General features: G+C 42.9%; 1 protein-coding gene across 1 annotated transcript in view; it reads left to right on the forward strand.

Moving 5' to 3' along the window:
- The window catches only part of tenm1 (teneurin transmembrane protein 1), a 287438-nt gene that overhangs the window by 154297 nt on the left and 116476 nt on the right, over positions 1–16665 (forward strand). Inside the window, exons 7-10 of the mRNA XM_028009863.1 lie at positions 1985–2187; positions 5556–5763; positions 11048–11149; positions 15549–15743. Of these exons, the coding sequence (XP_027865664.1) occupies positions 1985–2187; positions 5556–5763; positions 11048–11149; positions 15549–15743 (708 nt within the window). The remainder of the gene's footprint in view (positions 1–1984; positions 2188–5555; positions 5764–11047; positions 11150–15548; positions 15744–16665) is intronic.

A 16665-nucleotide genomic window follows, 5' to 3' on the forward strand; every position in this document is an offset into this window, starting at 1 on the left:
CGACAAAGTGGAGCTGTAAGATGTTAAGCAAAGGCTAGAAAATGGGAGACATTGCACTACTAAGCCAACAGAGTGCATAGTCAGAGGTCCAGAAGTGTTTTAAAGTGGCAGCAGTTTTAAAACAATATGTCGGGTTTACTTCAGGGTCTAATATTTTAGGCCTAATCTAAACTGTAGCAGAAAGGACAAAAAGTATTATTTCAAATGTTGTTTTTAGATTGTATTTTATCTCATGTTAAATTAAAGGTGTAACCAAGTTTTCTATTTGCAGCCTTTGTACTGCAGTTTGAGAATGATAGCAATTTGGTTCTCCAGAACAGGTGGATCAAGCAGGTGGAGATTTTTCAAGTAGTATAGTATAGTATAGTATAGTATAGTGTAAAATATTAAGAGGGTTGGTGATGTCAACAATACCAAACAAACCAGGATCTGGTTTGTTTGCAAAAGTGTTTGAGTCTTCAATGTTGTCGGATTTAGTTTCTGATCAACCAGTGTTGATTTTCCCAGATGTCCATAATCAACACAGACCTGCCAGTAAGTTTGGACTGAGAAGGAAGAGTTTGAACTACTATATCTGTGTGTTTCATTGACAGATATCACAAATGTAACATTTACAATCACATTATCGCCTTGGGAGGGTTTTCTGCTTGCTCTGTTGTGTTTCACATTATTTCACAAGCTCTTGTGATCAATTAATGAAATCCCGCCACTGTCACCTGGTGATCTGGTGTACGTTAAAGGATCAAAAAATCTCCTAAAGCTATCCGCTACTGGAGTCTGTGAAAAGACCCAGATTTCTTTGCTGGGCGTCATGGTCGTTGGCATTGCTCAGCTGTTGTTTTGATGTGTTGTTACACAATGCACAGTAGCACTCTGCAGCCGCCCTGGAGACTTTGTAAGTATGTTTGAGGTGATGAAATTCCATTAAGACTTCTGGACCCCCTTCCACATGTAAGTCAAACGCACGGCGCCCTTCCTTAAGCCACTTCCAGCATAGCTAAAAGCCCCTCCCAGACCTGCACTCTTAGCTCCCTCTCTCAGCGTGACAGCACATGTGATGTATGCCGGCTGGCCTGTGGGTGTGCACGGTGTCGCCATAATGGAGTGGTGGAGCTGCGGGCGTTATGGATTGAGAGCGGGCAGACTCCTCCATGAATCTGCCCCTAACTGTTCTTCTGCCTTTGTGGTGGTAACGATTGGCTGGCTCCCCTCTGTCAACATATTTCCTCCATCTTAGTTTAGAAGCAGAGATATAGCTCTCCATAAAGGCCAGTACAAAGAGAGTTGTCCCCCCCCACACCCTCCTCCGTACACAAAAGACTCAGGACTGGGGCTTGATAAAGGCTTTACGTAGAGAGAGGAGAGGAGCTGATGGCCGGCGGGACTGCCGGATGGACCCTATTCTCTCCACACACAAAGACGGGCTCTCACTCAAGACACTATCTGTGCGCCGTGGGTCTGTTTGTGAATGCATGCGGCCGCGTGTGTGTGTGCGTGCCCTTCTCACTTTTTTTCTTTCTTCTGATCCCCAGTTTCCTCTTTTCTGTGACACACACACACATCCTGACGCACGCATCCGTCTTTCTTGTTAGCAGATGCTAATATAGCGCACGACAAAAGCCCCGGTAGAGAGCTTTCAGACCCCAACACTGGCTTTCTAAAGCAGTTCATCTTCATGCACAGTGTATCCAAAGGACTGCCAAAGCCTACTTCCTTGAAAAGATGTTTTTTTTTCTTCTTCTCTCTTTTTTTTTTGACTCTCGCTTAGTCATTTGGAGATCTATTCAGTTTCACTTAATTAGCTGTGCTGCTGATCTCGCCGCGGTTATAGGACATTAGGTTGGTTATGAATTGCTCCCGGTGATCTTGAATAGAACTCCTTGTCCACCTTGATAAATCTCCAGCATGTGACTAAAGTGTTTCACCTGTGCTCCTCCTCCTCCCCCCCTCTTTCTTCTTCTCCTTCTCCTTCTTTCACCTGCAGAGAAATGGGTGAGGGGCCGTGCCATCGACCGTGGCGAGATCGACGTCGGAACCCAGCAGAGCCAGGCGATCCCGCCGGGCCTCTTCTGGAGGTTTCACATGACCGTCCACCATCCGACCTACGTCAAGTTCAATCTGTCGCTGTCGCACAACGCGCTGCTGGGGGTCTACGGTCGCAGGAACATCCCGCCCACACACACTCAGGTGGGGATCGCTCCTTTTTGCAGAGTGCTGCTCATCCAGATGGGCCCCACTGCGCCTTTCTTCCCATGTTCGTCCTCCCTTTGTCTGGCCTTGGATTGGGTGCCTATTTAAAGAACTCAATCCAGTTCTCACAATTACGTATTTCAAACGGGGGGAATAAGTTTTTTTTGGTGTGTTTTTCGTTGGCAAAGGCATTGTAGGTATCGAAATTGTCATGTTGCCTTGCTTCCTTCCGTGCAATTCATGGTCTACTTCTTGCAATATTACGCCAGGATTCCCGTCTCCCATTGAGGATTCAAATCAGTTTTGTTTCTCGCTCTTAATAATATTGATTTGCAGTCAGACAGGTGTCCATAATCTGTATTTATGCGTTTCCGTCGGCTGAATTTGTGAGAACACAATAACGGGTTGATTGATATGGCAATCCAGCGGAGCGTGAATTGTTACCTGCCTGTTTAAACAGGTAACAGTTGAGAGCCGCGAACAAATCACCGTTTCCAACTTGTTTTGACAACAGACACGGCGAATATGCAAATGAGAACAATTAAATTGTGACTTCGGCTGTGTTAAAAAGCAGGGTAAGAGATGATGGAAAACCCACTTTTTATTGTTTTTTTTTAATCAGGCTCAGTAGAGTAATCAGTCAGTGGGTCCTAATCTCGTCAGATGTAGGCCGTAATGTTGCATATTGCTGTTTGTCTACTGCAAAAAAAAAAGAAAAAAAAAATATTGTCCCCATAGGAGAGAAATATTTTTCCAAGCTGTCTTAAGAAGCGTGGATGTTGTTGTTTTCCAACAAAATGATTATTTCTGTGCTTCTAAGCTCACACACACACCCCGAGACGCTGTACACGGCTGGTGTTGTGCCATGTAACAAGCACATATAGAGACAAAGGATGCGTCTCACTCTGAGTCATCTGCTTTTTAACATCAGTGCTTTCCTGCTCTTGTCTGCATGAAGAGGTCTAATTAGCCGTTTTTGACATTCGCGTGACACACAGCCCTCAAGGGGAATGAGACTCAGTGAGGGCTTTGCTACTTCAAGGAGGATTGAGCGATGGATAGATGGCAAGAGGGAGCCGCTGCTGCTGCTGCTGCTGCTGCTGGTGGAGAGACTTGAGCAGGGAGAGAAAGAGGAACAGAACAGTTTAGGCGAATGAAATGGGGAGTCTGGCGATGTATGTCAAGTTCTGGAGGGAGGACACCGAGTTGAAGCCGTCGAGTCTCGAAACTTGCTGCAATGTTGTCGACCCCGCCTCTCCCCCGGTCTATATTTAAAATCCAGAGTGAACCCGAGCGATGTTGTGAGATTGTGATCTTGTAACCCGGCTCTGTTGCGTACCGCGTGTATTCACAACTGCGCAATGAAAGGAATCATGCTGACATGTCACTAAGCCTGGTAAAGCTTTAGCGGCGTGCCAATTTATTCTTTATTTACTGAGTAAAAGACACGTCTTAGCTGTATCACCTTATGTCACTGTTCATTTCGCTCAGCAAAACTCACAGGTGTTAATGGCAATAGGTGAGAGTGTATGATGGGGGGGAGAAGAAAAAAAAAATCTACATCTGTGGAGGTGTGTTTCAAAGGCTCCGAAAAAAGATATGATCAGAGCGGTGAAGCTTTCTTGAGAAAAATTGCACATTAGCAAATGCTAGCTAAAAGATGGAACCAGAACTTGCTGTTTAGGGTTGACACAGGCTGTTTGGTTTTTTTACCATTTAAGTTTTGAGATTTCTAACATAATAATTAGGATTTATGAACAGTCTCTAATGTATGTACCTTTGTAAATTGGTCTCTTACCAATAAACATTGTGGGCGCCATTTACCTAGCTTTGGCATGCTCGTTTACCGTTATGTTGCTGTTGCTTGCAAATGTATTGATTACCCTTAAAGTTTTTTTTTCCCCCTACATTGTCTCAATTTATACCTACAAATGCCTGTCTATCACATTGTGTCAAATCAAAGGCAGAATTTTGATCTAAAATACAGGTGTCAAAGCCCAGTTCTTGTGGCCTAGTGCCCTGCAACCTTTACATTTATCTCTGCGTAAAAACAGCTGCATCATACAATGAGGTCAATAGAAGAGCTCTGTAGAACTCGACTGCAAGCTGAGGAGGTATTTCAGTCACCACTGGACAAGGGACACATCAAAAATGTGAGTTTGACACCCTGGTTTAATTCTTTAGCGTTATCATCCTGAAGAAGGTTGAACCTCCACCCGAGCCTCAAGTTTTATGCAGCTCTCGCCTAGTTTTGATCAACAAACGGACCTGATTTTGGCTCCGTCCACCACCATGGTCACTGTGGTGGTGGTATACGCAGGGTTGCATACAATGTGACACAGTATTTTCAAAGCTGGCCAAAGGTTTAGTTTGTGTCTTGTCTGATTGGTGTGTTTGCTGTGTCCCCTTTTTGACCAGTTGCAAATTTCAATCAGGACGTCTTCTGGCTTCCTTTCAAGCCAGAAGACGTCTGGCTTGAAAGGAAGCCGGACTTCCTTTCAGCAGCTTTCCTGCTGTCATTTACCCAGCTAAATGTAGTTATTAAGTAACAGCCATAAATGATTCATCCACTTAAAACTGTAGCGTCTCCAGAGATGTCATAGGTTAAATACAAAAAGGTTTTTTACATTGAAAAAGGAAAAGATTATCCAAATGAATTCATGAAATTGGTTTAACTTGACACATTTAACTCAGTCTTACTCAAATCCTTTAGTTTACTTCAAACAAAGAAGTAAACTAATAAAGGATTTTTAAAAAAGTTGTTTGTTTTTTTTGGGCTCAGGCAGCCTTTATTTTAAAGTATTTAGACAGGAAAGTGTGTAATGAAAGAGGGGGAAGACATGCAGCGTCAGGCCGGGAATTGAACCTGCGATTAAGGTCACAGGTTACGTTTGTTGTGCTCTACCCCGGCGCCTCCACAGCACCTGGTTGGTACAGGATCTGTCCCTGGTGAAGCTTGTGTCGTAGCGTCAGACAGGATATAAGCAAGGCATTGAACTAAACTGTTTCAAGTAAAGTCAAAGTAAAATGTTCCTTTAAGTTACAGTTTTATTTTTACTTTTAAGCTAATTCAACAGAAAAAAGCAAGTTGTCATCACTAAAAGTGAGATTAATGTAAATAAGTCCATAACATGAACTACAGCCCAAATACACGTTTTAGAGTGTATGGTTTCCACATTTTAATTGTAAATTTCTTCAGATTTTCAACAAATTACTAATTTCATTATCCTGGCCAATATTTTAAGATTATTGCTGTCCTGTGAGTCATCGCTTCCTTAGTTTTGACAAGCACATACAGTGATGCTTTCCACTAAGATCCGATTTGCCGGCTCAGAGCTGCGATCCTGTCGATGTGTCGTTTCCAGTTCGACTTCGTGAAACTGCTGGACGGGAAGGCCCTGCCCAGGTCGCTGACCGATCCCGTCTCCACTGCCAAAACCCCAAAGGGCCTGCTGCTGAGCGGCCTGCAGGAAACCGGCTTCATCGAGTACATGGACCCCGGCACGTGGCACCTGGCGCTCTACAACGACGGACGCAACCTGGAGCAAGTGCTGCTCCACAGCACGCCCATAGGTGAGTGTGAGACCCCCCTCTCTCCGTGTGCTGCAGACCGCGAGTGCTGCCCGGCTTTCTTTTTTCCTGTCATCTCTCCCCGCTCACCCCCATGTTTCTCTCTGCGAAAACATAAGGAGTGATTTGAAACTCATTGACATTTGGTGGGGGAAACTTTTCCTATTATGCCAGTTAGTTTGGCATGCCAAGAGAGACGGCAGATAGGAAAGGGGAGGACAGCTCCCCTAGTAATAACAGGGCTTGCTAACTGCGGCTCATTGCGATGACACACACGGATGGGAGTGTAAATTGAAGGATGTGAATAATGCAAGAGTATGCGGCTGAATATAGACAAGTGGATAATTACCGGGGTAATTGCTTCTTCACCTGGTTGTCCAGTAAACCTTAAAGGAGCAGGACGTTTTGAGAGCAGCCAACTCAATAATTGTTAGGTTGTTTTTTTTGTTGTTTTTTTTTAAACAATGTTTTTAAATGTCTATTTTCATATTTTAGTATTTTAAACACCTATTGTATTTCACTGAGGCACTTTTGAAGCTTTTAAGCTAAAGTTGTGTATCACCAACCTCTTGAAATCCCAGGTTAAAAGCTCTTCAGTAAATAGCTCCATGGAGCCAAAAACATTGTACTGCAGACATGTTTCATCTTCATATCGACAGAGTCCTCTTCACAGTGACTGACAGAGCCTGACAGCTAAACACAGATTTTATTTCAGAGTTGTCAAACATTTGTTGACACGTTCGTTGTGTGTGTGTCTGTCTGGGCGTGTGTGTATAGTCTAGAATAGACCAGAGGATTTCGATTCGGATACTCGGAGCTAAAACGGGGAGGCGGCAACCTTTCGCTTGCTTTTCACCCTGTTGCTCCTTTATAACGACGAAAGCAAAGACACGACAAGAGAGGCCCTCAAAATGAAGGCGCTCAGTCGACTAATGACTTTGACAATTATTAATCAGGTGGCTGGGCTCAAAAGACGGAAACAATGCGCATGGATTGGTGTCAAAGTTCATTTCGCCGGCCATTCATGTCCCTAACGAGGTCCATAACCTGACACCGCATTGTTTTTGGTGGCAGAAAATCAAAACCATCGAGCCGGGGTACAGTACATTCTCATAAAGAGACGCGGCGCGCTGAAGCCCAGAGCCTTACGGAGAGAGACGAGATGATCTCTGTCGGGAAATTGAGCTTTTCCGCAGCAAATAGTAACAGGATCCAACAAGAAAAAAAGAGTATAAATAAGAGCAGGGGGTGGGGGGGAGACTCAAGACCGCTGTGAAAATAAATAAAATAACATGAAATCAATGCCAGAGTAACTTGTGACAAGGAAGAAAATATGAGAACACGACGACGGTAATATGGTGCATGAAACGATGCTGAATGCAGGCAAGGAGACACACAATATGTAGCAAATACATGCATGTTTAAACACGCCTGCCGGAATATTGACGAGCGGGGTTTGTATACGGCAGAAGAAAACACCATAACAGAGGCCATTCGTAACAGATGGCCTCTGTTATGAAATATGGATGAATGCAAAAAAAAAAAAAAAAAATATATATATATATATATATATATATATATATATATATATATATATATATATAAATGACATGAGTTTGCTGAGCTGGTGGCTGACCTTTTATCACATGGCCCATCTCACTTTAATAGAATTTGCTTTTATTTGACTTAAGGCTGCGGCGCAGGACAGAAAATTGTCAGCGTTACTGTTAGTTTCTTTTCTCTCTCTCTTTCTCTTTATGTAAATAAAACAGAGCTGAATAAATGATGCCGTTCAGATGCCTTCAAATATGCTGATGTGTGAATATCGCATACTCAGCGCTTTCTCTGTAGATTTGCTTTCACAGTCATATAAGAAAATACTGAATTTTCCAGGAAGAAAAAAAAAAAACAGAAGAAAAAAAACCAAATGATTATTGATGATGCTCATTTCCATTCACTGGTGTTCAGGATGGTCTAACTTCTCTTAGTTGTGCTGCAGTTTTAAAAGCTAGCGGCTGCATTACAAGTTAAAAGTAATGCGTGTAAAACCATTTGACTCTGTAAACTGAAGAAAACAACTGAGTATAATGTTGAGACTAGTTGATAATCCTAAGCAAGAAACTGACATTATGAATTCGAAAAAGGCTCCAACTGGATTTGGGTCACTGTTGCAAGTCATCCTTTTCTTTACACATAGGGGGCAGTAGTGTTGATTCAAGGACATTAGTGCAGCTAAAGCTAAGAAGAGGAAGAATATTTTCCCTTAGTGAATGGAAAGTGGTCAAAGATGCTAAGTAAGCGATGTTTTATCCTTTTATATGAAGCTTTAATTATTTTATTCAACAATGACCCAACTCAATTCTCTTTTAGTAGTCACCGAAGTGTTATTTACCTCCCAATTTTGTGATTTATTTCCTCTAACAAGCTACTACAGCAGCGAAAAGTATGTTGCTAATACTTTGGGGGCTGGGTGGGGGAAATGTTATCCTGTAAAAAGAGAATAAAAGGTTCATGGATTTGGAACGTGTTGAATTCAGGGATTTAATTATCGATGACATTTCCCCGACATATTTTTGACCATAACGACAGTAACTGCTGCTACTAATGCCTCATTTCCTCCTGCCTTTGCTTCTGACATTTGGAGGCAAGGCGCGAAAAAACCGTGGCTTAATGATTTCTGCAATCTCACCGACTTCTCTCTGGTAACAACTTATTCCCTGCATCACTGTACATTCAGTAAAAGGTGCTAAACTTCACCCTTCATTGCGGATTACACTTTTCTATCTTCCTGTCACAGCTGCCTATGCTGTACCTAAAGCTAGCTGGTGCATAAAGAGGAACAATAAGTGGATATCTAATTTCTTATGTAAAGTTTTGTCTTAAACTCTGTAATAAACATGTTTTTATTGTGAATTTATCTTTTAAGGTTGTTTAAAGGTTTTTATTTCTTGCAGTGACAATTGAAGTGTTCATCCAGAATAAGAATAATAGACATGTGTAAAAAAAAAAAACAGAAATAGAATAAAATATTCCCTGGTTGCAAATTTGAAGATTATGTTTTAAGTGATATTTCCAAACATATTTTTGACCATAAATGGAGCAGTTGCTTTCCACTAAGGCGCCTGCTGACATTTGCAAGTAAACTGCGACAGCGCGTCGATTTCCGCAATCTCGCCGCGTTCTCTCCAAAGTTACCCAGGCAGAGTTCTGTTTTCTGCATCGCGATTAATTTGCCCAAAATTACTCGCCTCGCCCAGCTTTTTCACATCGTCTATAGCAACAAAACACAACAAATCTCTTAAGCAGACGTCTGACATGATGTGAACCAGCCGGAGCCTTTAGCAGAATACATGACAAACAAAAAAAGAGAACGAGAAAAAAAAAAAGATCATCAGCACGCCTTGATATTTCTAGTTAGCTTGGCAGCGCATTCACTGTTTCATAAATTCATAAAGCCCCAAGGGTCATAAAGCATGGCTGAAACTTCACAGGCTCATAAAGTACAATTGGAATGCTTATTTGACCAATCAGGTCCCTTGGCTGGAAGCACCCATTTTATAATAGCATTTAACTTGAATAACTTATGGCATGAGTGATTTCTAACTGGAGCGCGTTTAGTCAGTGGAAAGAGCAGAGTTGATGCTCTATGAAAGCACACGCTGACTCACCCACTGTACTGCAACAGACAGAGACACGGCTTTTCATATATTAGCTCTTAATTGCCTGGAGTTTTTTTATTTTTATTTTATGGTCAGGACACTGACCTGAAAGATACAGAGCCTGTATCATTGTTATAACCCATCACCTCACGGCCCTGCTTGCCTCAGATGGATTAAAAGGAACTCTATGACCTTGCAGATATGGTTTTTTTGGGGGGGGGAGGGTTTACTTGCTGTATGTGTCAGGTGCCAAATGCAATATTGGAATATGCGAATATAGTATTTTATTTTTTTTTCTGAAAGAGAAATAGTCAGAGTCCCAGAAACAAACATGAGTCCTCCTGACTGTGTGGGAGAACAGATGATTGGCACTCCTTCTCTCCATCAGCCTGACAATGACAGGTGATGGAGGTGAAGATGACTTTGGTTTCTGCAGCGATTCCGCCGCTCTGGAGGATAACGGCGCGCTGCCGGGCCACCGGGGCCCGTCTCATTAGCATGCGCCACGCGCGCCTGGAGTAATAACCCGCCTGTGTTTGTAAACGCATGCGTGCGCGTGCGCCGAAAGGATTTGTCATTACCCCCCCAAAGGACGCGGGCGAGCCCAGCGGGGACTGCGGCAGTTTGAGTCGGCAACCCCGGTTCACAGGAGCCCGAGCGAACGGGACGGCGCGGGGCTCGAATAAGAGAGATGACATCCCTGACACCCGTTTTAATTACTCTATCTAGCTTAGATAGAGTTTGCCAAAGCCATGACAACCAGCAGAAAAAGTTCAAATCCTCCAACTCGGCAAGCCTTCTGGGGAGCTTCTTCACCGGGAAAAAAAAAAAAAAAAATCCTGCATCTGGAGCTGGAGCTGACAGAGCTCAGCAGGCTTATATAACACTCCAAGAGCATAAAAGGGCTCAACCCGCCCCACACCCACCTCTTTATCCATCTTTGCAGTGCTGCCGGTTCCCAGAGAACGCAGTCTGACATGATGGACGTATCAATGGGAGAACACAGGAACAGCAGAAGAAAGGGGCGGTTAATTCAAGTTCGATTGAGGAGTGTGATGAAACACGTATAGCCCACAGAAAGATATGATGAAACTCACGCCCAGCAGATGAGACGAAACACTAGTGGAAACAAGCAGCACATTGATCTCCAGCAGGCCCAGGGAGCGGCCGCCGCCCATGCTGATGCTGCTGCTGATGCTGCTGCTGATGCTGCGGCGACAACAGCAGCATCGCCCGTTGCTCCTGCACTGGCAACGCTGGATTTTAAATTTTTTTCCATTTTGTTCAGCCTCGTTTTAAACTACGCGCCTGTAGACGGCCTGTTGATTAGGTCTTGATGTTTGTAAATTTGCGTGCGGTGCTTTCCCAACCTGTAATGCAGTTTAATGTGCTTAGTGGTACTGAGTGTAAGTGAGTGCTTGGCCGCTCCCCAGAGAGCGATAGCAGCTGGATCAGACTAATCTAATACAAGCCCAGTGTCTGGGGAGCCATCCATTGCTTATCAGATCTTTCATTCAATAAACCATGAGAGCCATGCCAGCTTATGCAGTCACATGTGCAGTTTTTGCCCTTTTTCTCCGGTCGATTTCTGACGGCGCCCGCGCGTGTGCTTGTGTGTGGTTGTGCAGATTCCATGGATGGCTGCTCCACGGACTGCAACGGGAACGGAGAGTGCGTGGCTGGACACTGTCACTGCTTCGCTGGGTTCTTGGGCCCCGACTGCGCCAAAGGTAAGAGGCATCGACCGGTGAAGGCGGCCAGCAGAGCTCGGACAAAAGCAAGCTCAGGTGCTTCCGCCTGTCCATTCTGTTCTTTGTTTTCCTCATTTCATGAGAGGCCCCGGTTGTTTCCAAAACATCTATTATTCAACAAGAAAGAATCAACTACATTCCAAGGGACTATTTTTTACCCAAGGATGCTCAGGGATTATGAATTATTATACTATTATTTATGTGATAAGTCGTCCGCTAGTCCACTTTGAAACCTTCTGGGTTTTAAAGTGCCAAATGCTTTGGTTGTTGTTTTTGTTTGTTTGTTTGTTTGTTTTTTGCCACATAAATTAAACACAACAAGGATGGATTTGCATTACAAAAAAAAAAATGTGTTAAAGCCTTTACCTCAACAGGCTTCAATTGAAGGCAATCAGACTCTCCCCTTTAAGCCTGTTGAAGTAAACAACAATGGATTACTGAGAATATACACAGGCATGTAAAAGACTTTCTTTGCGAGACGAAGTCACAGTAGAGTTTAGGTCGGGGCCTAGAAAATTCAACCCAACCCGAGTCCGACTGATTAACTAATAGTACAGGCCCAAGCCTATGTTATTTTAATAAAGACTTTACTGCTTACGTGTTTAGACTGTTTAAGTATGCAGTGTAACTTCTCCTGTTTTTAGCTTTTGTCTAACGTCTTCCAGCTGTATTTTGTCGCTTTGTTGTAACCGCAGGGTGAGCAAAGCGCAAATCATCTGCGATGTGTGATTGATAGAAGCGCAGCATGGAGTGCCCTGCGCTTGATGAACTTCCACAATCTACTAGCTTTGTTTATTTCCTCAACAGGTTAAACTATCTACTCCTCTATTTAGGCTATAATCAGTAGATTAACAGGACTTTATATCCTGCGTTCTCATTTGGTTTTCAGACTTGATGCCTGACCCCGGCCCGGTCATCAAGCAGATCATTCTGGCTTGACCCTGTCTAAAATTTGTGTTGGGTTCAGGTCGGACTAGAGCTAGCAATCTATACTTTCGTTCCCATGCTAACAGCTTTGGGAATTGTGAAAGATCTTTGACAAGATCGTTCACGGTATTGTAATGACCCAAACATCTCATGCTACCAGATTGCGTAACTCCTCTAAAAAGCTACCCAACAGCCTTCCCGTCGGCATAAAACCCAGCACTCGGATTAAAGAAAGAGCCGGGAAGTTCGTTCTGCTCTGTGCAAACCAATCACCCTCGGACCGTTATGCAATGGCGCTAGTTTCTACTTTTGAATCTGCTTTTAGTACCTCATTTACCATCTGCTTTTCTGCTTGGACCCTGCTGTTTCTCAAGCAGAGAGATTCAACTTTAAAAGACTCCTAAACACCCTGGGGTTCCCACAACTTTGGTGGGAAATATCTGCAAGATGCATTGCACTTACAGTAATCATCATTTCATCATCTGCCCTTTACCGCCGGCCAACCTCGGTTTGTTTCTGCCCGCTACATACCACTATCGGTCATTTGAGCCTGGGCCTCTATTTGAATGACAGCTATCATATACTGTATGTGGGATACCAGAGCTACACTGTGGTTTTCTGAGGTGTTCCTTTTTGGTTTTTGTCATTTTCTCTATACTCCTAACACCTCCTGCCTCCATTCTCTACCTTGTTGTCTCCGTCTTCCCAGCTTTTTGTTGTTTTATCTCTCCACTTTTCCCTCTCTGGGACATTCTGTCTCATGCTAAATTATCCTGGTTGTCTGTCTCGCAGCACACAAACAGGTGATATGATTATCACTTCCCATGATTTATTTACGCTCATAATTTATTCATTCCCCGACTCTCGTCTTTGCTCATTTGTTTGTGCTATAGTGTACAGTCCTCTGCTCGAAAGCCTAGACACAGGGTTTTGAGCAGGGGTTGTAAAAAGATAAAATAAAAGAAAACAAAAAGAAAAAAGCAAGGCCTGGATTTATTACCCAGTGGAGGCTGAGATTTAACAAAGGATCAAACAAACATATAAAACATGCTCCTGAGGATGAATGCACAGGTTATTAATTACAAATGATCCCCAGAATAAGAAAGAAAGAAAAGAACGATGGTTTGGATGCCCCTCTTTTTACATTTGAAGTCCTGAGCAGTGACTGTTGCTACTTAACAAAAATTGTGCAGTTAGTGAATTTTGCAGAAAAGAGAAAATGTTTTTTTTTTTTCTTCCATTGGTGGTAAATATAAAAGTAAAAAAAATATTTATATTTTGTGGCAGTTCGTTATCAGAAAAAAAAACCGCTCATCATTTAACACCAAAATAATAACTAATATTATTGTTGATAAAACATATGCTCTTTTGAAATATTGCTTATCTGCACAGATGCAAGAAATTTACTGTTGCTAAATTTTGCAAAAGTAAAAATCTGATGTTTACTTCGTGGCACTTGGTTACCAGAAAACGAGCTCAAATCTTAGCAACAGATTAACACCAAATATTGTTATTGTTAAAAAAACAAAAAACATAAGATTTCTTCTGCTCACTCCTCTTTGTTAGCACATTTAGCTTAGCACGACGAATGTTTGCGGAGTTTAAGTGTTGGAGAAAAAAATCAAGCAGATGAGTATTCAGTCAAATATTTTGGCTAACTTAAATATATATGTAATAATCTGGGTACGTTTTTCATAATCTTGAATGTGTACATACATATTTGTCAGATTTATCAACCCTTAATCGTCTCACGAGCCTTCTTAATCTGTTGCTAAGAGATGAGCGCATCTAATTGTACCGAAGTATAATTCAGATTTTTACTTTTATAATATATTTACCACCAATGACAAAAAGTAAAATACAATAAACATTTTCACTATTTTGCAAAATTCACTAACTGAACAATTTTTGTAAAGCAGTAAGAGCGTCAGAGCCCTCCAGCGCCGGCGGACTTCATTCCAGCTGGCCGTCAATACATCGGCCATACACCCCTCCATCTTTGCTCGGAGAAAGCTCTCCTTATTCCACCCCCGTCCTCTAAAACGCCTAATGCTCTCCGCCCTAATCTCCCGCTTTCACGATTGTTTTCACGGCCTGTTCAGAAGGAGCGCGGGGGACGTCGGGGAGGATTTTCCACGATTCCTGCGTTGCCGTGGTAGCCAAGCTCAGGTGGCGCCTGAGTAAATTGAAACAGCGTGAGGGATAAAGCTCGAGTGGGTGTGTGTGTGTGTGTGTATAGGTGGAAGGAGAGGGAAAGTCAGGCTCTGCTCAAGGATTTGCTGAATCCCTGCACTATCTTGAGATAGAGAGCGTAGCCCCACTCATGCTAGGTCAACGCGGTCTCGCGGCTAACATACTGCGCGTGGGTTAGTAATGGACCTTACCAAGCTCCGCCCACAACCGACCCACGTGACCGCAAGTCTCACAAACAAAGCCTCACGGTGCTTGTTTCTATGTAAACATGACTGGATTAGTGCATCATTTCTAACGGATTTTCACAATATATCAGCTACTACAATGGACAGAGGAACTAACAAGTTCATGTCATCATCTGGGAGGAGGTTACTGGTTTCTCAGTCACAACCTGGTTGCAAACCTGAGGCCAGCAGGTGTCAGTCAGTTATGGTAGATCTGAAATTTGGTTTGATGACGTCAATATGAGAAGCTACAGACTGATAGGAGGAACCAAAGAGCTCTGTAAAGGTAAAGGCAAATCTTCAGAAGTTGGGATATAATTAATTTAATTTCACATAATTACCACGGTAGAAGCCATTTGTTTGTTAAAGTTTTATGAAATATATTTGTTCTATTTGACGTTTGTGTAAACTCACAAACGAACGAGGTAATTAGTCCAACGTTTAGAAACTACAGCGGCTGTAATGCGCCACAGCAAAGGTAAACAAAGGTAAAATAACCCGAACAGGTGATCAACTCCAAACCACTCTTACCTTTTTACTCTTTGTAGTTTAAGCACACCTGTTACCGTGGCAACCGCCTGCGCCCCGCAAGACGAGCAAAGATTATGTTAAAAACATAACATTCAGTCCGTTACGATATCAAGTTTCCAGGCTTGATATTTATTTCTAGATTATTAATCAGCGCTTCCCTGGTTGATTGACTAGCTGTACTTGGTGCTAACGTGGCTAACAGGAGTAACAGTTTAGTCCAAAGCCTTTTCTGCTAAAATAAAATCTTTAGTGTATGTCAGATACAGACACATTGCATATTGATCTGTTTAGCTAACGTAAGACTGTGTAGCAGACAGGCTTCAAGGTGTACAAGTTGTATCAGTTCTGCCATTATGCTGTACTTAGCTAACGGGAAGCTAACGGTGTTTGTGAGACGGCCACGCACGTGACCACGTAGAACGGGCATCAGCCAATGAAAAGCGGCCCCTGTGGTAAGGTCCATAGCACACCCCTGCGAGTAACCCCGGTTTGCTCTGTTGCAGATTCGTGCCCAGTGTTGTGCAGCGGGAACGGGATGTACGAGAAGGGAAGGTGCGTGTGCCTGCCAGGGTGGAAGGGGGCGGAGTGTAACGTGGAGGAAGGTCAATGCATCGACCCCACCTGCTCCAACCACGGCAACTGCATCCAGGGGATTTGCATATGCAGCCCAGCCTACAAGGGCGTCAACTGTGAACAAGGTAAGACGTTTTCAAGCTAATGAGGCAAACGTTTAATTCGACCCAAATTTGCATTCACCTGAGGGAGTGGCACTGCTATTTTTAATGTTCACCAGGATTTAGGAGGCTGAGAGGAATTTCACGTTGATCCATTGCGGTGACTGTCAGGTACCAGCTGGTTCCGCCGACTCTGAACAACTGTACTGTGCGTTTTAATTAGTTCAGGCCAAATTTGCCTCCCAATTTGCTGAATGTACTTGTCACACAACGTTACAAAAAAAAGGGCGACTTAATATTTCAGAGTCGGCCTACTTAAATTTAAATAGAGCTTTCACAACTGGAGTGAATATGCTTTAGCAGAGTCAAAAGGTTTTATGTGAAATCCGTCAGAAGCTCAGAAGAAATTTTTAAACTCCTTCCTGACACGAAATTTGGGTAAATAAACTTGGAGAAGTTGAGTCAATTTCACACTTATTCTGAGTGAGGCCAAATGTCAACCGAGAGAAGCTAAATTCATCTATTTAAGGGTTAGAATGACAGCTGATTTCTTTAAAAATGTGCATAGCCAGAAAAAATAAAATAAAATAAATGGAAAAATGTCTTTCTCTTCTTTTTCTAGTCAAAATATTTCTCATGATTTCACATTCTGATTATATTTTAGCATTCGAGTCTTCTTTGGCAGCAGTCTGTCAGCGTCCTATGACTCGTCTTAGTATTACTTGTCCATTTTTGCGACAAAAGTTTTCCAAATCTGTCAGATTGTGAGAATATCTTTTAACCACAGCCATCTTCAGGTCACCTCACGGACTTTCTATCAGATTTATTTTGAGACTAAATTCGGTTCTGGTGAAGCCATTCTGCTTTTGAGTTGTATGTAAGCCTGAACTCGCAGTGACACTGAAAAATTGGCTCCGTGCTCAGCTTTCGTAAGGTTTTGGGGTCA

Source organism: Xiphophorus couchianus, chromosome 23 (assembly GCF_001444195.1).
Source record: "Xiphophorus couchianus chromosome 23, X_couchianus-1.0, whole genome shotgun sequence".
Taxonomy (NCBI): Eukaryota; Metazoa; Chordata; class Actinopteri; order Cyprinodontiformes; family Poeciliidae; genus Xiphophorus; species Xiphophorus couchianus.